This window comes from Tyto alba, unplaced genomic scaffold (assembly GCF_018691265.1).
Source record: "Tyto alba isolate M040663 unplaced genomic scaffold, T.alba_DEE_v4.0 Super-Scaffold_22, whole genome shotgun sequence".
NCBI lineage: Eukaryota > Metazoa > Chordata > Aves > Strigiformes > Tytonidae > Tyto > Tyto alba.
Window position 1 is genome coordinate 24161861 of NW_024881296.1, and position 24889 is coordinate 24186749.

General features: G+C 38.5%; 1 protein-coding gene across 6 annotated transcripts in view; it reads left to right on the forward strand.

The window, feature by feature from the left end:
* Window positions 1–24889, forward strand: part of ARID1B (AT-rich interaction domain 1B) — a 332937-nt gene that overhangs the window by 14661 nt on the left and 293387 nt on the right. For all 6 annotated transcript variants that reach the window (XM_033011608.2, XM_033011610.2, XM_033011612.2 and 3 more), the window contains exon 2: window positions 18878–19072. In XM_033011608.2, the coding sequence (XP_032867499.2) occupies window positions 18878–19072 (195 nt within the window). The remainder of the gene's footprint in view (window positions 1–18877; window positions 19073–24889) is intronic.

Here is a 24889-nt window from a genome sequence, read left to right on the forward strand (position 1 = left end):
AAGTGGGGTTACATATACTATCGTATACCAAAGGAGACAATGAATATGACTCTTTTTTTTTATTCTTAGATTTTTTTCCAAACATTTATCTGATACTGAGCATTCAGTAGCATGTTTTGTCTGTCATTTTTTAGATAAATGCTTGGGAAAAAGCAAGGGATGTTTTTTAAAATCAAGTTTATTCTGTAGGCATTCATCAGAAGATCCAAGTGGGTATTCCTCAAAAAGGCAGCTTTTTATTCTTCAGTTTTGAGGATCAGGGACTGAAACAAAGAGCAAATTTGCAGGAGAAAGGTTGTTGCACATAAATGTATAGGAAAATGTGTTGAACTAAATGGACACATGCCCTTTGTGTTGATATCAAGAAAGAATTTTTTTAGGGAAAGCTGAAGAAAACTTTAAAGCCTTTTTTGTTTACCTCTGCATTTTTTTTTGTAGCTTTTTGTTACACTCCTTGGGCACCCTTCGAGGAGTTTTGTGTAGCCAAAAGATCTTACACCAAAGGGTGAGTCTAATGGTCCTCTGAAGCTGATCTAAGACTTCACTTCTGCTGAAAAGACCAGTCCCACCCTTCTGTCAGCTCCCTGCTGCTTCCCTTGTGTCATAAGGTGAGTCGCATCAGCTTGCCGATTTGTCTGAAAACTAATCCTGCCAAACAAAACCTGTGTGTGAATGGTTAGCTTTCAGCCAGATCATTGAGCTGATCTGACTTGCAGCAAAATCTTTCCAGCACTGAGGTAAGGCAGGGGAGAGTGGGGGGGAGTTCAGCTGAGTGGGGGCGTAAGGGCAGGACAGCCCTTTTGATGGTGGTACAGGCTTGTATCAGCTTAAACTCATCATGAGACTGTATCTTGAGTGTAAAATTATTCTGTAAGAAATGACAGGCATTGAATTCTCAACATTTCTCTGGAGCAGGAAATCATTGTTATCCGCCTCTTAAAAAGTAAAAAAGCTGAGGCAGAGAGTAAAATGTGTTTTGGTTATTGTGTGTGGTGTTTTTTTTTTTTTTCTTGCCAAGATACTTATACAGAATGCTCTGATTGCAGTGGCCAAATAAGCCTTCAGTATCTTTGAAATACTGGATTTCAAGAGTGGGACTCATCTAACCATATGTATTGTAGGCATTTGTACCTGATCTTTTCGTGTGGGCTTTTCTTCTCTTTGGTGTAAAGAAATAGTCATTTCTTGGTGTGAATCATCTTATCCTAAAGTAGACGTGTAATGCAGGTCTAATGAATCATGCTCCTAAAGTTACATGTTTTTCCCCTTGCTCTAGAGAAGGTCTAAGCTTATAAGCTCAGGTGTAGATGTCAAAAGGCAGGTGAAATTAATTCCATCCGCTATTTATAGTGTTTTCAAATCATGCAGGCAAATGACCCTAGATTTCTATTGGAGCTTTAGACTAACCTTCCTCTCGTTATTTTGGTAACCCATTAGAACTATTGGCTTTAATACCCATCTTCTGTTAAGCTTGATACGTTTCTTTTTTGTTGTTTTTAGTGATACCTATTCCTATTTTTTCCTGCTGTTGCTTTTCTTTTGATATGTTAAATTTTCGCATGTGAGAACTGTCACTGTTTCTTTTCAAGCGTATTTGCAGACAGGAGGTGTAGCGGCAAATTTGAAAATATCAGGATGAATTTCCAGATCAGTTGACCTTAACGCTTAGGTACTCAATTTCTGTACAGAGATGCAAGCTTTTGATTTGGAAATAGAGCAACAGTTTTCTCGTGCGCGTGCTGTTTCACAGTCCATTGAAAACTCCTTGCCCATCGCTGGCCCTTCAGCTGCGGCGAAGCGGGCGCCTCCGGGAAGGAGCTGCCATGGCGGCGGTCCTCCTGGCCCCGCGCCGGTGCTCCCCGCGGCTCGGCAGCCCTCCCGCCGGTCGCTCCGGAGGGTCTGTCCGGGGGGCATCACGCGGGGCGGCAGTCCCGGTGAGCGCTTCGGCAGGGCTGAGGGGCTGTGCTGGGCGTGGGGAGGAAGGAAGGGGCAGCCCGGCCAAGGGATCTCTGCCGCCAAGGGAGCTGGTGTCTGTGGGAGCAAAGAAGGTGTGTTCGGCGTGCTGCAGGTGTATTCCAAAACCAGAGTGACAAAACTGGATGTAATACCGAGGGATGAAATCATTCAGAAGTACAGAAGAAAACACAGGGATGCCTGCCTATCCTGCAAACAGCTCTTTTTGTCAATGCAACTTCTTACACAACGGTTAAAGAGGAAAACCCACATTTTGTGTCCTGCAGAATGGTTACCGTAATCCCTTAATTATCTTCAGGGTCACTTAACCTTTCTTAGTTGAGTGTTTAAAATGCCCAAACTGAAGTATTATTGCTATTAATAATTTTACTGGCATCTTTGTGGCAGGGTGTCAGTACTTTCCACTTTTCTACTTTTTTTAACTGGTATTTCTGTTTGCTCCCTTTTTAAGGGATCTTTTTCACAGACGGTGGCAATTTATTTGGCTTAAGATTGGGTTTCTGAGATTGATATCCTCTGAAAAGATGCTTGTTTTCAAAAGATTCTGAAGAGTCTTTTGTAGTTTTATAGTTTGTATATCTTTTATGGTTCCCTTTTTATAATTTGAAGCTCAACTACTGGCATGGTTTTTAGATGTACTTTATTCCCTCCAGTGTGTATGAGGGGAGGAGGAGGAAGCATGGCTTCCTCAGGGTTGACTGAAATGTTTTAACTTCTATAGCAAATGAGGTGAGAATGAAATTGTCAGAAGGATAGAGACTAAATTATTGAAGCACTTGACTGTTTAAAGTAGCTGGGGATGTACTATAAAAGGTGCGAGTCTAACAGTCAGATGTGTAAACAGCACCTTATTCTTCCCTTGTACCTGATTTCTCACCACTTGCTTTATATGATGAGAGCCTAAATCAGTGTGGGAGATATCGCAGCCATTCTCAAAGTGTTAGTTTATGATGCCTCCACCAGAAGAATAATCTATTACCATATAGGACAGCAGAGAGAAAAGCATTTTCAAGGAAGATTAATTGAAGTAATTCATCACTTTAAAATGAAGAAGGTTCATCAAACAAAAATAAAAGCTAAGTATTTCATGCGCCTCTATTGGAATTTGATAACCATTTGTTTTTCTAGAAAATATATGTGGACTGGGCACCTAGTGCTTGTCTACACAAGGAAATTTAACGGTGCAACTATGTGCTATAATTATATGCTATAATTATACCAATATAACTCCCTATGGAGACACTCTTATACCAGAATAAGAGTTTTCATGGTTTATCATAGTCTGCTTCCAAAGCACGTAAGCTTAAGTGTGAAAGGGTACTCTTATACTGGAGTAAGTTTCCACACTGAGCTAGTTATATTGGTATAATTATGCATTTTTTTCCTTCAGTGTAGACAAGTCCCTAGTGCCTTTTCAGCTTTGAACTTTAGTTAAGAATTTCTTGGTTGTGATAAGTGTCTAAGAATTTTCATAGTATATTTTTATAATGGGACTTGGGTATTTAAACCAATTACTTAGGCCAATTAGCAGCTTCCTGGGTTGTGGATAACAATGGGATATAAAAAGGGATCAAAATTTCACGTTCCTAGCTGCTTGGAGATATATCTGTGGTCCTTCCCCCACCCCCGCCAGTGGTTTTACAAGTATGCAGTGTACAATGCAACAGGTAGAGTAGTCTCTAGCTGTCTAATGAGTTCTGTGTTGGACACTTTTTGTCTCCTGATTCTCATTATTCCTCCAGTTCTGTTGTGCTATGGCTCTAATTGTGTGCATCTCTGGATCACAGAGAGGAGCTTCCTTGATGAAGTTGAAAAAAATGCTTCCAAAAATGTTAATTGTTTGGAGAATTGATGAAATTTATTGGTCTTTACACAAGACAGTTAGGACTATAATTGACTTGCTAGGCACAAGTTGTACAAGGAGCAACTCAAATTGGATGCAGAGGGAGGGGAGGGTACAGGTGCTCTTCCAGTATGTGATGTAGTCAGAAGAAGGGTGATCCTGTGTAGATAATGTTTTGTAAGGATGGTATCTCTTGCCTGGTTCAGTCATAAGGGGGGTACCTAGCAAGGTATTTACGTGGACAGTGCTTTGAAGTTGGGCATTTCCTCTGGTTCTCTTTTGCCTGTATCTCCTTCGATGCTTAGAATGCAGCATATCTCACCCTTACCTTCATACCTCCCCCAAAATAGGAATATGTAAACATTTCTGTACAGTATTTTGGCTGTTTCTGCAAAGATCAACATAAATTCCTTAGAAACAGTTTTTCTTGCGTATCTTTTTTACTTATGAAATGGCTGGCTTGAAAATACCTTTTTTCCCTCTTAATTTTCTTTTATCAATATTTCTAGTTTGTTTGTAGTGTTATAATGTCCATGTTGTCTCATTGTGCTAGAAATTGAGGATTATGGCTTCAAATGAAAAGCAAACTGCAGAAACAGGAGAAGTCTTAAAATAAAATAGAGATGATGTAATAATCTCCAAATCATAGAAGAGCAAGGCTGGAAGGGACATCAGGAGGTCATTTAATCCATCCCTCTGCTCTGAGACAGGATAAGGCACACCTAAACCATTCGTGACAGATCTTGCTCTGTCCTGTAGTAGTAACTGATTGAGCAGAAAGCAATTACTTATACATCTGCTTTCCCCCACCCCCCAAAGCTTTGTGCAAGCTGAACTTGTCACAGAATTGGTGTGAGAGGATATGTGGATTAATACAGGATTATTTCAAATATGTGAGTTGTTTCTGGATTTTGGAAACTTTGTTTTCTGTCAAAATAGTGTAATGATGTTTGTCTAGTTCTGAGTTTAATGCCCATTTCTAATTTTATCTGGTAGTCTGTTGTTCTGGTGTCTTTCTTCCTGAAATAATTCTTTTTCTGTTAGCTTTGTAACCAATGTCTCATCTTCTTGGGCATTGAGCAGTTTAGTTTAAAAATGTGTAGCATTTCCTTTTCATACTTAACGGTATTTCTGGTGTATAATCAGTTTCAGTTTTCCTTTTTTTATTGAATTTCTTTTTGTATGAAAGAGCTGAGCAAAAAAACTAGGGGTAGGAGTGTAAAGGGAGAAGAGGAAGAATGTATTCAAGGAATCGTAGTACTTGGCAGAAAAGCTGGGTTTAGCTGAAATGCCAGGTTAGATATGAAGTGAGTAATGTGGCTTTAAGAAAAGATCTTTTTTCTTTGAAGAATAAATAGAACGTACATTTCAGAATTTTACACATGGTATCTGCAGCTCTTTAATCCTAAATTGAAGTTTGCAAATGAGTGTCAGATGAATAACATCTTTCTAAAATTGAACAATACCTAAAATTGGAATTGCAGATACCCTGTTGCTACAATGAGTCTTTGGGCTTGTTTGCTCTATTTTGCCTTTTAGTTATATCAGCTGAGAAACATCTGTCTTTGCTGCTAAATGACCTCTTCTGACTAGGCCAAGTGATTTTGACAGAATGAACTGTCTTCAGCCCTCATCAGCTGCAGGAAGAGGTTGCTGTAAGTTGCAGCCTTGGAGAAGGGAGAAAGATGAGATGTAAATATACTCAAATTGCTGTTACCCTCAGAAATAGCTTACTCGGACATACAGGAAAGATTCCCCATACCTGTACTGCTTTAGTGTTTATGAAGGCACTCATTTCCTTCTCTCTCATTTCCACACCCCCCACACCCCCCCCCCCCCCCATTTAATCCAAGTGTTAATTCTGTTTAAGATTTGGTAATTTTAGGAAGTTGGGAATACTGTATTTTGGGTTGTGCCCAAAGGGAGGTCATTAGTCCTGAATATCCTCTCTAACAAATAAACGAGTTTCTTTGAAGTGCTTTTAGGAAAGCTGTGTTGGTGTTTTCACATGGTGGCTGATGTGGACTCTCTTAAGGACTGGGAAATAAGAGGTGGGCATAGAAGTGGAAAGAAGCCAAGAGTTTTCAGGCAGACAGAATTTGAAAATAATGGGTTTCTGCTGTGGGAGAGGGGAAGAAATTCTACAAATGTGGCATAGTCAGGCTTCCTGTTAAATGATGGGGTTTGGATGAGAAATACTGAAGAAGTGGGTCAGTGTTCCTGCTTTCATATTTCTGAGACCAGATATGTCTCACATGTTGATTTTTAATTTAATTTTAAATGGTGTGATATTAAAAGAAAATTATGATAATTTATTGAAAACACACGCCTTCTTTGTATAGAAACTGTAAGTTCTGGGTAGTAGCTATACTAAAACCATGCACTTAATTCTGAACATCCAGGATAATTCTTTGCAGAGGTGTTTGTACCCATGATTAATCCTACTTCCCTATTTCTGCACTTGTCCACGTGCATGTGTTATATACACGTGTTCCTTCTTGTTGACATGCTCTAGGATGTTTCATAGTCTGCCAGTGTTTGTGGAAGGATTTGTCCCTTTTGTTGTGATTGCAAAAAGAGCAGTGAAGATTTAGCAACTTTTTCCAGTTTTGAGTGAGAAGTAGGTGAAGGCAGTAGGGTTAAACCAGAATTTGACCTGATTTAAACCCAGGTCAGAATTTTTTTTCCCCGAGTAAACCGTAGGGAACTTTATATTAATATCCAGACATGTTTTGGGAGGTCTGCTCTGTAGAGTTCTTCCAAAATCTCTGCAAACTTTTAAGTTTGTTTAAACCCCATGGTTATTATGGCTGACAATCTTTTTAAATCACCAGAGCTTTTATTTTTCTTGCTACTGTTGCTTACAAAATATATTTGTATAAATACGTATATGTTGATCTAAAGAGCAATATTTTTTTTTTCTTGTAGAAATTAAAGTTTAAAGCTGAACAGATCCTGTAATACTTTGAGTTCTTGACTTGCTGTATGTGTCTCTTAGTATGGCTGCTACATGCTAAGTCCACTAATAGTTCTGGAATTACCCTGTTGCAGGATGTTCCCACCACCACCACTGCCTTTAAAGGGAAATTTACAACTCCTGTAGTATTTGTCCTTTTAATTCTAAAATCCAGATGAAGCATAATCCCAGGAGTGTTGTTTTGCTGTTGCAATGTAATCTTTTTCAGATGATACATGATTTAGTTGGAAACAAATTAGCAGCTATGCATGCCTAAAGAAAGCAATTTAATAAACAAGATTTTTGTAAGACCTAATCAGAATTGTAAAATGATACTTGGGAATCAGTTACATTATACAGAAGAGCTGGTGTGAATGTAGGGATGTGTGTAAATTCATGGTTTCCAATCACATTGTTCTCTCAAGTAATACAAGAGCTTTGACTTTCAGTTTACCGTTTCTTCTAATTTATTACTTAACTATTAGATGTTTTCAATCAATAATGAAAATTTCTACTTATAACTGTAGTTTGTTCTGGTGATTGATTTTAATTTTTATTTTAACTACTGAAAAAAGCTATTTTCTAATGCTTTAAATCACCTGCTGCTGGTGAATTTTTGTTTGTTTTGCTCCTTCCCAGAAAGTTAGTTCCATGCTCCTGACAGCGTCAGTGTTGATGAGGAAGATCATTATAAATGAAAAATAATCGCAAGAAGGTACTCACAGAAATTCTGTTACTCCAGCTCCACAATACAGGTGTCTAGCCCCAGATTCATTATCCGTATCTAGTTGACCTTTGGACTGAGCTGACACTGCTGGTGTGTCTCTAACTGGGACAGAGGATTTCTGTGATGTTCAACCAACACGATATAGAGACCGTTACAGAACGATGGTAAAAAAAGATGAACGGGTTAGTTTCCAGGTAACTATTAATATTTTGCACTATTTACAACCAAGTTTTTTCAGCCTCTACAGGAAACAGTTTTAACATAGAAAATATGTTACAAGTGAAGCAGTTTCTTGGCAGTTGAAGAAGTGACAGGGCTTCTGTTATAGAGCTGAGTTCGCCTTCCAATTATCCTGATCCTAAATATATCCTTTAGGAATTTTGCATATATTGGCTCTAGCTAGGGGCTTTCCCCTGTTTTCTTATTTCATTGGACCATTTCTTACCTAATTAAAAAAAAAAAAAAAAAAAAAAAAGGTTGAAAAGAGAAGATGCTGGATTAATGAGTAAGCTACCTGCGGTGAGGCTAGAAGCCAACAAATACAGAAGGTCAGTGTTTTACACTTGTTTTTAATGTCCCGGTCTCCTATCACTTGGTGTGAGTAGGGTGACTGGTTTTTCTCCTTTCTCTGAGCTGCTTTTCTTCCTGGTGTGGCAGAGGAATGTAGCTCTTGAAACTCTTCAGCAGCTATTTCTCAGTGTGGCCAGAACTTTCTGAACTTCTGTTAGTTGCAGTCTCACATTATGGCTATGGAAAAGGGAAGCTAATTGCTTTTATTTGCCAGATGAAGTTTTCCATTCTGTTAGCCTTTTATGCCTCTTTATCCTGGTATCCTATCTATGTTGTAAGTGGTTTGTTGTTCGTGTTTTTGTTTGTTTGTTTTTTTTTCCTGATTTTATTCATCATGAACTCAGAGACCTGCAAAAATAGAAGAAAACTGCATTAGAGTCTTTATACCAAAGCAACTTATGCTGTGTGCCTGGAAGAGAGTGGCAGGGCACTTTGAAGAAAAGAGTGGAAGATAATCTTTGACAACACTCGGGGGGAAAGAGTAAGAGCTGTAGGGTGGGAATGGAAGAGGGGGCTGTGTTTTCTGGAGAATCTGATAGATTCTAGTGTTGTGTGGACTCTGATTTATTCTGGTGAGGTCCATTACAAATGGCAGCAGTAGGTAGAATTCAGTTTCTGAAGAGGTGTCATTTGCTTTTTCTGAAATAGTGTAATTTCTGAGCATGGCCTAGAAATTTTAAATACGTTTAATTCAGGAGTACTTGATGAAATCTAGTGCATAAGGTTGAATTTGAGAAGTTGAGGGGCTTATTTTTGGACTTATCTTAGAAATAGGTCATTTTCTCAAAGGCATTAATACTGTTCCAAGTGATCTAGTAGAAACTCAAGATGTGGGGAGTTTTTTATTATTTATTTTAAAAAGGATGTTTCCTGACACCTTTTTCCTTTTGAAGCTAGGTTTCTGGAAGTTTTTGAGTACCTTGTTACAGCCTACGATGCGATTTCTCCTTTTTGAAACCTTGTAGAGGTGTTGTTTTTTTTTTTTTCCCCCTCCTTTAGCCTTCTTGTTTCTGACTTAGTCCTGTTTCTTGTTGATAATAACTGACATCAGTCTCCCCAAAGTTTTCATGTCTTGTTCCCTGTTTGGAGTGCATAGAATGTTTGTTATTATGAGAGTGAAAACCCAGTCACAGAAAGGTGAAGTGTTGTGCTCATGTTTGCATAGCAGGTCAGCTGCTGAGCCAGGAATAGAAGCCCTGTCTTATGACTCAGTGCCCTACCCGCTGGCCTGCGCTGCCTCTCTGGGGCACTGGTCTTTTCCAAGAATGTAGTACCGATGGGGTATAGAAGTAGCTACAGCAAGTATAGGAGCTTTGCTTCCAACTCTGGCAGGGCTTTGAGGCTTAAAATACCAGGGAAGGAAAAAAGCTGTCTAAAGGAGCTCGTAGATAAGTTCTGTAAAGTTATGGTTTGCTTTGCTCTGCTTAAAAAAAACCAAACAAACAAAAAAAAAAAAAAAAAACAAAAAATAAATCTAGTTTTCCAGAAGGTTGTGGATGTGGAAGAAAAGTTCTACATGTTTGAAAGTCAAACTCTGCTCTACAAATAAGCTTAAGAGCAGCCTGTGATTAAATCTTTTGTATATTCAACAACAAACTCATTTTATGCAACCGCAACTATGATAAAATTGAATTAAATGAACCTGCCTCTAAGAGACGAGACTGAATAGCTGAGTAGCACATTATTCAATGAATGGAAAACGGGGAGGCTGGCTGAAACGGCTGGGAAATGGTTTTAACATTCTATCGGGCGAAAGAGCAATTCTGTGAAATCACTATATTTGTTTCCCCCCTACCTCCCCGCCCTCAATTTTTAAATAGCAGTGCTCTTCATACTGTCAGAATTCAGTGTTGTGACACCCCTACTCAAAAGTTATGACAGCAGTGTAATGACAGCTACTGCCTCTTGAGAATCAATCAGGCAATTAATTTTGTAAATGAAATGCTGATTATACAAAGCTTCACATGAGAGGCCCAGTGATTAAAATCAATTTAACAAATTGTTTCAGGTGGGACTTGATTAATAATTTGCCATAAATGTTGAGGATATATGACCAGCATACCTTTTTGTGTGTGTGTGTGTTAATATAGAACTATATATATCGCTTGGAGTGGAAAAAATCTGCAGCTAACTGTATGTACTTCTGGCTTGTGACCTAGATGTGATTGGTTATACCTTTTTGTGAGTACACTGTTCTCCCCAGTGTCCATAATGTCACTTTCTCAGCTAGTACTCTTTCCAGCAATTAAATATATCTAACTTCTAATGTTATTTTTACTAATAAAATCAAGTAACTGAGAAAGCGTATTCAGATCTACTTGAATATTTATTAGATTTAGGAAGATTTTTCTTAAAAATTTGAAGTGGATGTGGGATTTCTTTCATTTATCCCCCCCTGATCACTTAGTAGTTTTCGGGACTTTCTGCATTTTCCCCTCCTACTCCAGTACTTCTCTGCAGGGAGCCTTCCTGCTGAGCTCCCCTTGTTCCATTCGAGGCTGCTCTCTGCTCCTTGCCTGGCGGATGCTATTTTTAGCACATCCTTTTCTATCCATCTAACCCTGTGTTTGTGTAAGAGCTGTACAAAGTAGGTAAGGGAATTTTTTTCAAGTTCCAGATGGCAGCAGCCATGCACAGTGAGTGAAGGTGTTTACTTATCTAGGAAGCTGAGAACCTCATTGCCAGATGAAATACAAGTAACTGGTATTCTGGGTGGGGCTTTTCTTTTTTTAACTTAGTTTTCTGGGTTTATGAATGGATTTTCTCTTGCTTGTTGAGCCATAGTGTTGGCTACTGCAGAGGCCTTAGGGCTGTGAGACATCCTCTGGTGAATGTAGCCTGAGAACTTTAAGATACTGTTTTCTCTCACTATCTGTCTTGTTCTCCTGCCATGGGTTACTGTTTTGGTAGCAGAAATGGCAGACTGAGAACTGTGCCCATGTCTCGCATGCTCCACTACCAAAGCTGTTGTACTGGTGCAAAACTACCCTACGTGGACCGTTTTAAGTTCAGATGCTGGACTGTGGGTGAAGTAGCTAAAGCGTGGCCATGATCTGCCAGCAAATAGGAAAAATAGCTGGAATCAGTGACATGTATGGTCATGGATTTGCTGGAAGATACCTGTAAGAACCCCTAAATTCTGCTGCACTAGAAATTACTGCCAGCTGGCTGGGGAGTACTTTTGCTAGGAGGGTAGGGCTTCTGCATGCCTAAAGAAATGTGGTCTTCTCTGTGTGGAGCATCCAAGTTGGCAAAAACAAGTATAGAGATGGGAGGGTAATTCCTGAGTAGTCCTGGAAGAAGCTTGGAATTAGGAAAGTGGGTTAGAGAAGATGGCTGGATGTTCACGTGTGATGAGGACAGGTGACACACCTTCAGTTGATTTCAGAGCAATCAGGGTATTACCTGTATGTCAGCAGTTGACAGTGACAAAGGCAATTTGAAGGGCAGCAGTTCTGAGCTGTATAGTCATATGAACTTGTCAGAAACATAGAATTGTTTTGGCCATCAGGTGTGATAAATGTGTATAATTGCTTTTTGATGTTGTCTTAACCTTTGTGTGCACTCATAGTGGCAACTGAAGAGGTTAGTTGTGTATACTTCATTAGAAAGAGGTTTCTTTAGTATCTTTGATGTGTTTTGTTCTTTTGGTAGTCTTTTAGGTTTATCTATCTACAAAATAGTAAGTAGAGAATGGCTGACTTGCTGACCTTACAGTTTTCAGATTGTGTTAGAGAAGACCCAGAAGAAGACTGGAAAACAGGCATACATACATCCTTCTCCCCCACACCCCAGACACACTTACTTGTATAATTATTTGTAAATGTTCTAGTGGAGGAGTAGCTGATTTCTGGTGGGGCATAACTTTGATTTTTCTCTTTCCCCTTTTGAATTAATTTTTGTGGGGGAAATTATGTTTCTGATGTCTCCCTGCAGCTGAAATCAGACAGTATGCAGAGCCTTTAAGACAGGAAAATTGCTATTTTTGTTAAATCTTTGCTAGTATATGCTTCTTCATTCACTGAATTTTCCTTCATCGTAGGCTTATGTTGAATTTGGCTCTTTGTTTTTGCTTACTCCTTATTCCTTATTGTGTTTGCACAACTGACTTTATAAAATTAAATTTTCGTGAAGTACAGACACTAGTCTTCCCATTTTTTTAAAAAAAAGGAAGCATACTTGCCAGTCACCTCTCAGATTTTAATAATGATGTAAGTCAGAATTTAGTGCTGTGCATTAATACTTCTTAAATTGTTGTTTACATCTTTCTTAAATGGATATTTAAAACACAAGTAACAAGAGTTGTGTTTGGATACTCACGCTTTTGTCGTGTAAAAATGTTGGCTGAGGAGTCCTTGTACATGTTCATACAAATGATGGCATTATCTAGGAATGGATTATCTTTTCCCCAGTTGCGTCCTCATGCCAGCTGTGTCATTGTATTATAGTGAATACTTGTGATTATCTCTAGCGATAAATTTGTAACTTGGTGCCTGACCTAGAGCTGAGAGCTCCATGCCCATCTTTCTTGGAATGTCGGTAACTGATTGTCAGCTGTCTTTATTATGAGGTTTCAAGGCTTTGGTATTAATAAAGAGGCGCTTTTTTTTTTTTCTTTTTCTTTTTTTTTTTTTTTTTTTTTTTTTTTTTTTTTTTTTTTTTTTTTAAATATGGAGACAGAAGCTTTGGCTGCAGATCAATGAGTAAACAAAGAGTTATTGTATTCAGTAGCTCTAGGAGTTTGAGGGCAAGCTTACTTGAGAGTGTTGAGTTCATGTTGTTTTGTTATAGGAACAAATGATGTAGCATTAGTTGTTGGGATGCACTGTGGCTTATAGTCCCTTTAAATTGCAGGGTTTGCTGTTGTCAGCCAAACCAATGCTGCTTTCAGTTTTTTTGTTTAAACAAACAAAAAATCACACTTGCACTTGGAGAGTACTTATAGTTCATGTGAATACTCTTGTCTTGTAGTGACTTAACTCTGCCTTGTGTAAGAGCTCTACCATCACATCTGAATCCCACTGTGACCTTTGTAAAGTGTCTTCCACTCCTCCCTGCCTCGAGACTTCAGTGGTGGGATTCTTTGTGGCATCTTTAAATGGATGAGTTATATTTTGGGACAATTCATAAATGCCTTTCAAATAAAGATTTTGGTGTTAGAAGTGAAACATGAATGGATAACTTAATAGTGTATTTATATATAATGCATACGTAATATCAGAAATGTCCCAAGAGGAAGAGACAGTATTTCTTGGTCAGACTGCTGCTCAAGTTATTCTAGTGTGCACCCTGCCTCAGATCTGAGTGGTGAGAAGATACCTGGGAAAATACTCATTAAATAGTGAGAGAAAATGGTAGTTTGTTTTTTTTTTTTTTAATTCCACTTTAGAAAAGGTAAAACTGAATCTCCAGGTACTTCAGGGTGAGGTGATGTATTTCACTGTTTTGGCCTGGAGAAGAGCAGAAGTGGTGGTGATAAAGAGTTTACAAGTGGGTGTAGAATATTAATTTTCCCACTCCTGCTTATAGCAGGAATGCCGAGTTTGTGTTCTTTTACACAAAACATTGAAAAAAGGAGCAGGTAACAGAAAGAGGTTGTCAGCTACTGTTTGTAGGCAGTGTAGACTTTTCTGTGTCCTGCCTTAATGGTTGGACTGTCAAATCTAAAAACTGGGAATGAAACCTTGGCCCTATTTAAATCATAACCAAACCTTCTGTTGGATGTTTTAATGCGCTCACAAGGCAAGGACTTTTATGAAATGCTCTGTTCTTACAAAGCCTGATAGTACATGTGCAAATGAATCTGATACTGACACAAGATAGGCACTATAATAAAAGGGTTATAAATTATAATATTACTGTGGACTGAAGCAAAGAACAAGACGGAGGTATTTTGAGAACTGCAGATCTATGCAAAGTTTAAATGAAATGCAGCAAGTTGAAGAGGAGGTGCGGAATCAGAAGCAAAAGGCAGAATCCATTCAGGCTTGCCTGGCAGAATATGGCAGTAAAAAATAGCATGAGCAAACACTAGCTAAATTGGTAAAAAAGTAATGTGTATATTGGGAGTGAAATAGCACTAGAGAAAAATTGGACGCTTCTGTAAAGGAAAGGAAAGGAAACAAATGGATATTGATGACTGCAATGGCACTAAAATAAAATTTAAAAATAATTAAAACTTTGCAGTACAGAATTAAGTAAAGGCATCGAAGATGTGAAAATACACACAATACTCATTCGTGTTTGTACATGCTCACTGGGTTTTAGAAGAAAGTGATGCAGTTTCAGCAATGCTGTAATTTCTGGTAAATGTTAGCAAGCAGGTGTGGAGGGGTTGGTGGTTGATCCGTACAGCGTGAAGAGGTTGATACTTGTCATAATCATCCTGTCACCCAAAACTTGTCTTTTGAAAACTGTTGGAACTGATGTTAAAGAAAATACTTGAACTCAAATGTTAAAGGAACCTTCAGATAAGATTGTTAATACAGATTTCTCAACTAATAACCCCTTCTAAATAACTTTTCAAAATGTCATGGATGAAAGAAACTCTTGCTATAAAAATGAAACTTGAAGTTTAAAAGAATGCTAAAGCTGAAAACTGCATGCGTTGAAGTTGGAAAAAGTTATAATATTTACCTCCAGTGTATGGGACACACAGCACTCAATGAGCAGCTATTTTTTCTTTATGTTAAGTATATGGCTCCAGGTCTTTCTCACCATACACTGTTCTGAAGACAAAATTTGTTTTCTTGTTAGACAGGTTTTTTTTTTTTATGTTATTGATAACGGTGATATTAAATTCTAAAATCAACTCTGTGGTGAAGAGGTACTGATACTTTTTTTTTTTCCCCCTCCCATTTTTACAGATGGGAAACTGAGGCATTGCTGTAGGAAGTTTGGGTGGCCTGTTTGTGATGGCTGCAGATTAAATTTTCTGAAACACACAGCTTCTGAAAACACCTTCGAAGCCCATCTCTCATCAAATTCAAAAGTAGTTGCAGCTCTAGATATGCAGCATTTCCTGCAGCTTAAATCCCATGATTTCAAGTCAGGAAATGAGGGATGCGCTAAATTGGTAAACTTTAAAAATTTTTTGTTTTAGTGAAAAACTGTGGCAGGTGCAGGGGCAAACTCCAGTTTTGCCTGAGCTACGTACAGCTACCTTAATGGTAAGACCATCTTCTACTTCGCTCACTACCCGTATGATAAGTGAAGCATGCAGTCCTATAGCACACAGCATCCCCTTCGCTGCACTGCTGTCCCCTGATCCCTGGCGCAGGCCTGTGAGGACAAAAGTGTGACCTTGTATTTAAAGACAGATACAGTTATATCCATGAAGGAGGCGCATTTAACATTGCAAGGACAAACTTAAATCCAACAGCTCTTCAGCAGAGGTAATGTTTCTTAAACCTGGGGAAGAGCTAGCTATTTGGTTTTGTCTTGCCTTGCAGAAATATGTTGACAGCCACCGAGTCACTGGTAGATGTCTTCACCTTTAGCTGCACTGCACAGATGGTTGGGATCTAATTTGAAGGGAGTCAGGAATAGCAGTGGTGAGTTGCCACCCTCTATAGGGACCAGCCAGTGCGTGGGAGAGGGGATTCCTCGCTGGGTCTGTCTTCTCCAACCCTAAAGGTGATCAGAGGACTCTACTGTTTGTTCTTTCTCTGAGACCTTGGAGGGAGGAGAAGGGAACAAGCAGCTCTGTCAAGTAGGGTGGGTCTCTCTGGGTTGACCCAGTAATTTGCCTAGGGATATTTACTGCCCTCTCATACTGATTATCTCCAGTCCTCATCCCGATGCCTGACTTGCAGTGTCCCCATTAAGTTTTGAGTATGCCCAGGTCCCTTGTTACCCACAGCCAGTGACCACAGCCCCTTCGGTTTCAGTGTTGTGTGGGTCACCTGCAGTCCCTGGTGACCGGAGTTACAGCAGTATCTCAGGCTCTTTATCTCTCTGCCATTCTGAAGTGGAGGGATGTCACCTGAAGGAAAGAAGAGCCCCTCACCTGGAAAAGATAAGGAGAGACGAAGAGACAGTGGGCTGGTTAGAACAAGGGAAAGAAGGATGAAGTGGCTATGAGGCTCGGTCTGCTAACACACACAAAAAACCTCCACTGGTTGGAGGTCACTAGTCCAGAGGACAGAGACTCTTCGACCTGTATCCATGTCACCTCCTGACTTTGTTTCCTCGAATTCCCTTCAACTCTTCCCGCCTCACTTCTGTCTCTGCTGCTTTTTTTAACCCACTGTCCCTCTTTCTTTGTCTGGCAAATTCAAGGCCATCTCTGTACACCTTGTGAACTCCTCCGATGGAGTCTCGCTGTGCTACGCTCCTCATGGTCTGGTGACATTCAGGTGTGCTCTCTTGCACACCTCACCTTTCCCGAACGTCCAGTGTCACCCTGGCAAATTAAAATTCTCTGCCCTAAAGCATGGTATTCAAGAGGTATTTTTAAGTGTTTTATGTAAGAACATAAACGATATATTTTTCTGTGACCTCATTCTAAGACATAGCTGAATTGTTTCTGCTGAATTTTCCAGAGAATTTCAGCCTCAGGCATACATATGGCCTGGAAAATCTCAGCCTAAATGCTTGAAGTTTGGCAAAGTTTATACACACCTGAAAGTAGTCTTAATAATGGAAGGTGTCATACTGTTTTAGCTGTGCAACTATCTGCGTTGTTTATAATAGTACTAAAGTATCGGATGCGGAACATAGAACACTACACTCAAAATTAATTAAAATTGAATTTGAGTAAATGTTATTTGAGACCTGGAAATAATACCCTGAAACAGAAGATGGTGGCAATGAACATTGCTGCTGGGCTTCACGAGAATCTTGTGACGAAAACTCAAGATGTGCTTTGAACAAGGATTTATATTTGAGATGAGGAATACGACAGGTGATGCACAGAAAGAGCATTAAAACGTATATTCTCTATAAGAGGAAATTTATGTTGCCCCCAGCACCCTGTAAAAAGGAATTTCTAGTTCATCTACTGAACCTTTGTGTTTGTGTTGTTTTTAGTTAACAGCATAGTGAGGGTGCATGATGGCCAAAAAAATATTAAAAAATTTAAAATGAGAGTGTTGTTATGGGTCAGGTGGCCTGAAGTGGTTGGGAAACCATTGATTTTGAAAAGTATTAAATATAAATAGTAAATTACACAGGAACATTTAGTGGTGAAAAATAGAAACTTCTAATCTGGCCACAAAGAAGTCAAATAATAAAGGGAAAATTGTTGGGTAATACCCAAAATTAGAAGTGAATGTGCAGTTAGCTATGGTGGCAAAAAAGGCCAGTCCTATTCTGAAGTGAATGGAGTTGTTGTGTGAGGAGGAGGAGGTGGTGGTTATCATTTCTACCTCCTCAGGTGTAGTGTGTCCACATTTGGAATACGTTATTCGGCTTGGGTGACATTCCTGGCAAATCAGTATTGGTAAGTGTGGGGAGAGCGTGTGAAAAAAGTAAGAAGGTTTGAGTTTTTTACTTGTGCAGTAAAGAAAGAGTGAGAACAGCTCATTAAGCAGTGGCTACGTTGGAAAGTGCGTATTTCGTGTGTACAGGAGAAAAAAGCCATAGTGTGTTAGTAGTACAAACAGCAGTAATGAGAAGAAACAGGGATGGGAGGGGGGGAATGTAATTAATTGTCATAATAACTATTACATCAGAATATAATAGCCAGAAAGGACTTGTAGAAGCTGTGTTATGTAGGAGACTTTAAAATGAAACTGGCCAACAGTGCGCTGTAGGAGAACATGTACAAAATGTGCTATGGGAAGGAATCTTGCTCCTGGTGGGGGGTGGGCTGGCTGACTGAATTAATAGGTCATTTTCCTTGGGAGGAGGAGGGGGGAGATATGTCTCTTTCATGCAAATGAGATTGTGATAGGCTTTTTAAAAGCTTTTTTATTTTTTCACCCCTCTTTCTTCTGTGAATATAACCAGCACTCAGGAATTAAAAAATGGATGTCATATTAACAATACATTGCTGTGCTTGACAAAGTATGATATTTTTTCTGGTTCGGTTAGTCCTCAGTAATAAAACATGAGAGTAATACCACACAATGGTTGACACCTGTCCTGAAGCTGTTACAGTGCTTGGTAAGTGCTGCCAAAAAGTCTAAAAATAAAACTTTCCTTCCTTGCCTCCCTTCCCCCTCCATCAGTGATTGCAGTTTGGATTTTCTGAGGTCTATTAAGGAGGCAAATAAACTTCCATGTAAAATGTGGTTTATGACTTGCTTTTTGATCTGGAAACTTATTAATGCACATGATAGCAATATGAAAGCACTGAAATACAGCGTTCTGTATGCATTGCACTTCTTGGAGAATTTATTTTCTTTCACTTTTCCTTTTTTCAGGGTAAAAACCCAGATGTTTTCTCAAGGTTAAGTGGCTTGTCCACTACTTGTGTCTCTCTTGATAGACATGGTTTTATTTATGTTTAAACATTAAAGTTGGTAATGCTAATCAGTTTACAACAGTATACTTAATTATTTCTTAAGCTGAAATTTATTGGGCAGTTTTTCTGTAGGTAAGAGACAACCTTTAGTTTGAGTGCAATGTTATTATTACTACTATCTTTAAAATGCAAATGGAAGTCCCAAACGTAGAGTTCAAAAACTCATCTGATTATTATGGGAACCAGAGTATGGCACTTTGCCTGTTTGTATGTCCAGTCAATATTTGATGCCTAAAGCATTGAGAAAACGTGTGTAGAGTTGGCCCGTGGTAAGCATGGCTAGTCTGACCTATTTTTTTCCCCCCGTGTCTTAAAGTATTTCTTTGTGTTTAACAACAGGGCAGCCCAATGGATCCAATGGTCATGAAGAGACCGCAGCTGTACGGCATGGGCAATAACCCCCACTCTCAGGCGCAGCAGAGCAGCCCCTACCCCGGGCAGCCGTACGGCCCCCCCGGCCCCCAGCGCTATCCCGTGGGAATGCAAGGCCGGGCCCCGGCAGCCATGGCAGGAATGCAGTATCCACAGCAACAGGTTTGTGGAGGATTTTTCTGTGTTGCTTTGGTTTCCCTCCTCTCCTTCGCTTCCCTTCTGACACCGTGCTAATGCAGAGGGCAGAAGAAAAAAAAAAAAAATTAGGAATAAGTATTTCTTACGCAGAAGGGGGGTGAAGGACTGTTTTAAAAGTAAATATATTACGTTGACAGCATGATTGTTTTCTGAAACCCCATACAGTCAGAAAAGAATTTTGTTTGTTTGTTGCTTGTATCTTTTTGGAGTGAGGAGTATGTCAGATTCCATCAGTTTGATTTTTTTTTTTTTTTTTTTTTTTCTTTTTCCCTCATTGACATCTTTTAGCCTTGTATTTGTTTTTTATGGGTTCTATTTTGGTTTTGTGGTTGGTTTTTTGGTTTTTTTTGTTTTTTTTTTGTTTTTTTTTAAATTCTTCTTCTCTCTATCTTAGATTCGTTTAAATGTAAGATGAAAACCTAAAGTTGACATCAGTGTACCAAGACTGGTGTTGTCCTGTGCATACAAGTGTTACATATTTATATCAGCTGTTTGCTGTTGTGTTGGTTTTCTTTTCTTTGTTTTTTCTCTCTCCTCCTTTGGTAGGAGTCTGTAACTTTTCATATTTTGTTTTCCTTTACCAACTCTTTAAAGTCAGGATTTTTTTTTATATGTATATCAGAGGACATAGAAGAGAAAGAATCTCCTTTTATCTACTAGAATTTCACTGTTGACAGTGACCTCTTCTGCCTTTTTCCTACCCTTTTAAAGAAGGTCAATTTCAACGTTCATACCTTATACTAAAGAAGATACAGTAGGTTTTTTTTCACAGACAAGGATGAACCAAGTGTATCAAGAAGTTATGTTTTACTGTTTGTTTTTGTTTTTTTTTTTTTTGTTTTTTTTTGTTTTTTTTTTTTTTTTTTTGTAAATTAGGAATGTGAGTGTAGGCAGTGGGAGCTCTATACTTTGTTGTGAGCACAACTGAGTAATAACTTGATCGTTAATGGGAGAGAACACTTGTTTTGTGCAACTGCCCAGTGGCAGATTCGCCTTTTTATGTCATTTATTGTTAAATATAGAGGAAAACCACAAAATTTTGAACTCCCTGGCAGATAGGTGCCTGGCTAATTCTTGTTATCACCCATCCACCAAGACAGAATGCTAATCAGGTGGTTAATTAAATAACAGTTTCAAATATAGTAGTTAGGTGAATAATCATCAACAGTCTTCATTTTTATTATTTTCAGTTGTTAAATAGATACTTGTAAAGAAGAGATTGTTTACTTTAGAAATGTCAAACAGTATATTTGGTTGCTAGATTGAGACAGCAAATCATTTTGTCAGTTGTAAAAGGAGGAGAAATTGAAAATAGGAAGCTTTATTTTTCTCTGTGAAGCTGTAGCCAAAATGAAGTTATTAAAACATATTTTTAATTTTAAAATGAGTTATTATGCGTTATGTGGAGATGAGTGTTGAATTTTCACTTCATTTGCTAATTGCTTGATAATTGTAAATTACCCGTCAGCAGGCAGTGACCTGGCACAGCGATTGGCTGCCGGCCCTATCAGTCTTCTCACAGCATTAATATAATTGGCTGAGCAGCAGCACAGTTCTGAGCACTAATGCTCTTTGGGGAAAAAGTGAGAGGATAATTATGACATTGAATTTTTATTGAACGGACATCACCACCTAGGCATGATTTTGTTTTGGATAGCCTCCAAAGCTTCGTGTGTTTGGTTTGTGAACCTCTAATGATCTGAATCCAGTTCTTTTCATATTGCTCGTATATTACCACCTTTCTACAAAGGATTAAAATGCAGGAATGCAGGTTTGTAAATTGAATTGCCAACTTACCAGCTGAGTGGTAAGTTGTCTTTGGCACAGGATGCCACAGTTTGATTCCTGGCTGGATTTTTACTCCTGTGACATGAATATTAAATAATGACAGCCTAGCTATGCTTGTTAAAATTGGCTGTGTAGCATGTACCTACTTCTAGATATAATACATATAAAATAAATAATATTGCCAGAAGTTTCAGAAGATGAATCTCAGCACTTTCTGGAAATTGGAGTCCTTTACAGTGTCACATTGAATTTATCAAGAGCGCAAGGCACTTCCAAAAACTTGATTGGTTAAAAAATACCATGCCTTAAACACATACAGTGCTCAGATTCAAGTATTGTGCAGAGAGCATTGGGTAGATGGATTATGAGGGTGGAAGTGCCACACTGTAGGAAGGGTGGGAAACATCAATGGAAGAGGTTGTTCTTATTTTAAGTTATAGTCTGCTGTTGCCCAAAGATAGCCGAGGGTGTCAGTTCTGTTTCCTTGGATGAAACGAGCAGGCTTTTTGTTAGACTGTGAAGATTTTTTTTGCATTTTGTAGAAGACCTTGAAATGTTAAGTCTGTCTCTTTGTCAGTGAGTGTTGTGGCTTGAGGTTAGAGCTATGGGACTTGACAGATTTTAACTTGCAGGCTCTGCTGCAGGATGCTGCAAATGAAGAAATAAAGATGAAAAACAACACCCTAAAGATCTGGCTAAAATTAATGGAAATGGTAGAAATAAAGATAATTGCCTATATGTAGGCAGCTAGTCTATCTCATACTGCAGGAGAGAATAGTGTGTTCCAACCTGCAGCCCAGAGGTGGAAGAGCTTGTACACGGGAAGGGAGGCCTCTGGCATAAGCAGTGAAAGATTAAAGAGGATGAAAAAGATGGAGTGTTATCTGGTGCAGTCATTCCACATATCTGCAGCATGGGTGTCCAGCATAGCCTGCTAACCTGTTGAAAAAAGGAGGCTTTATTGGTCTAGGCATGCTTGATACCAAACAGGAAGTTGCAAATAAACCCCCCCAGTTTTCTTAATGTTCTGTGTGGGAATTGCAGGATGTTGAAGAGAGTACGGAAAGTATAGAATATGTTTTGTGACATGGCTGAAAAGGATGCAGTGAAGAGAGAAACCAGGTCTTCTAAGCATTTGAGCTTGGAACTCATGAGTTATCAATGACAAGCCGCAGAACAAAAGACTAAGCCTTGTATAAGGGGCAAAATTTGAAATGCAGACAATCTTTTTGCATTACTCACTAATATAATTAAAGATAAAGGGGTTGAGGTATCTACTTAGGCATGTAGGAAAGAGGTAAAACTGTGATGAAGCTAATGGTAACCTGAGGTTTTATTTCTTCTCCAGAGCTTGACAACAGAGATCCAGATTTATCATGTAAGGGTGGGTGATAGCTTGTTGCAACAAAACGCTAATCAATTTGAAGAATGTTGCAGCATTTTGTCAGATTTTAAGGGCATGTCCAGTTAACTCAGTGTGACTCAAATAGATACATAAAGCATTTGGGCTGACTGGGTAAATTTGTCATAATGGATTAGGAGATTAAAAGCCAAATTATTCTGCACCTGTATAAAAGGGGAAGTATAAGAAAGGAAGGTGTTACTAAGAGTCATATACCCAATGTATAGGTTTGCAGACTTGACAGTTTGTCTCTTGTCGGTAGGCATGAATATATATGGAGAATTAATGATTTATAAAGATACTTCTATGTCGTTAGGAAACTTTTGGGTTTTTGTCTCTCTTCCTGTCCTCTTTCAGCGGGAGGGGAAGAAGGCAAGGGAGAACTGGGAGGAAGCTGACCTGTGCCTATGTTGTCAGTTTTCAACATGATTGAAACACAGGTTGCAACAAGGCCAGTGTTTGCATCGCCATGTTTTAAAAATACTGGTCTTGCATGTAAACCTTAATATTGCTATCTCATCATCACGTGTACTCTCTCTCCTGATCTGCATGGGTTGAATGTAATTTTAGGATTATTAGCACTCCTTACCCAGGACTCCAGGGAGATCACAGTATGTATGTAATACCCATGTGTAGGGTTTGGAATGTAATACCCAGCATAGATTTTGTACATACAGGAATCTATATTTTGTATGTGTACGTGTATTTTGTATGCATAGCAATGTAATACCTATCTATAGGTTTTGGAAGTTTTTAGTGCAAAGTCTGAAGGCTTGGATTTATGAATACGTTTGAAAGAATTGAATGGTGTGATGTGCCTGTTTAATCAGATGATTATTGCCTAATTGATTTTTTTTTTTAGGATGCATTAAAATTCCTTGTGTACTTGATGGACTGGAACAACTTACTGTGTAAATACGATTGTGTTGCTATAATGCATAGTAAATGCTTTATGAAAGATAGTTGCATGGATACATACAATAGCCATTCCTAATAGCTGTTTAAAATGGAGTATTTCAGTATTTTTTTCGTTTCAGTACTGATTGTGCAGTTGTCTTAGTGCCTTGAGCCTGTTTGTAGTAAGGCGGTTGCAAGGCTTGAGCCTTGGTCTATTCTTTCTCCTGTTTTTGTTATAGAAAAGCTCTAAGGTGAAAGGGTGCTCATCATTTGTCCCTTTAAGATTTTTCTGTACTACTGATTTGCAGAATTCAAAAATAAACATTGCCAGTGTTTTCATAGCTTTAAGAGTGGAACTGGAAATATTCAGAGAAGCATTTTTTCCTATTTTTTTTTTTTCATTTTTTTTAATGTACAAATTATTTTGAGGATTACGGAAAGTATCCTGTTTGCCTTTTTTTTTTTTTTTGAACATCTTATGTTGCAGGTTTCAACTTGGAGTAACTTCTTTTTAAAGGGGCAGAGTTGTAAAACCCCTGGGAATGTGCAGCAAGGATTTATTGTAATGGAAACTTCAAGTCAGCCAGAACTATAGCAGCACCAATGTGATTACCTCATTTAGGAAAGGGTTTACAGTGCTCGTATTGGGTAATGTCCTGAATTGGAAATGTCGAATTTACGCCAAGGAAATCAATTGGCTGTTGACTTGGCAGGTAGAATTTTAAAGCTAGCAAAACCAAATGTGTTTACTACTGTGTGCTTGGTTGTGTGTGTTACTTTCCGAAATAATTCTAGAAGATCGAAGTATGCCAAGAAAGCGAGGCATACTGTCATGTTTTGCTCTGAACCATTAACTTAGAATGTGGTCCATGCATACAGCGAATACTAGTCAAATGATAACGTTTGTTGTCTTCTGTGTGTATAATTGCCCTCACCAGCTAGAGAATATTGAATAGATTGCAGTTTTTTGTGCTCTTAAGCAGCTTTTAGCACAGCTGATGTTAGTATTGGTTAAGGGAGCACACACAGAAAATAAGCAGCATTTTCATTTCTTAGCCTATTTATTTTGTGAGAACAGAGAATGAATCAATATGATTGAATCTCAGAAACAACCAGCATAGGACAAAACATTAAGATGTGTTGCTTTTTCGTAAAGATTGATAGATGCATTTCATACACACACATAAAAAGGGAGTGTGAAGCTTTGATCAGTGTGTGCTTCAGAAGTATGTTTTCCCAGCTTTTTGTTTGATTTGCCTTGGTTTTTTTTGGGGGGTTTGTTTTTTCTTTTTTTTTTTTTGTGTGTGTGTGTGTGTTTTATTTTGCATTTTTGTTTGCTTTGTTTATTTTGTTTTGCTTTTTTTCCTGGGCATTTATTTGGAGCTCTCACTAGTAGATTATGGAATTTTTTAGTAATTCCTGGAAAGCAGAAAGGTTGAAATTCTTAAAGATGAATCTTTCCCCAACTTCCTCTTGTATTAAAAACATGTAAATACTTTGAATTAAAACAATTCCTTAGTAAAATTTTCTTTGAATGATACATCCGCTGTGCTATTGAACTGCTATAAACTTCCAGGAAAAAAAAAAAAAAGCAGTAAAATAAGAAGAATATAAAGTTTGAATACTTCCCTTTATGAATCAGAAAAAGGGATGAGAAGTCACAGCTATTTGTCTTCCTTGTAAGGTCATCTTTA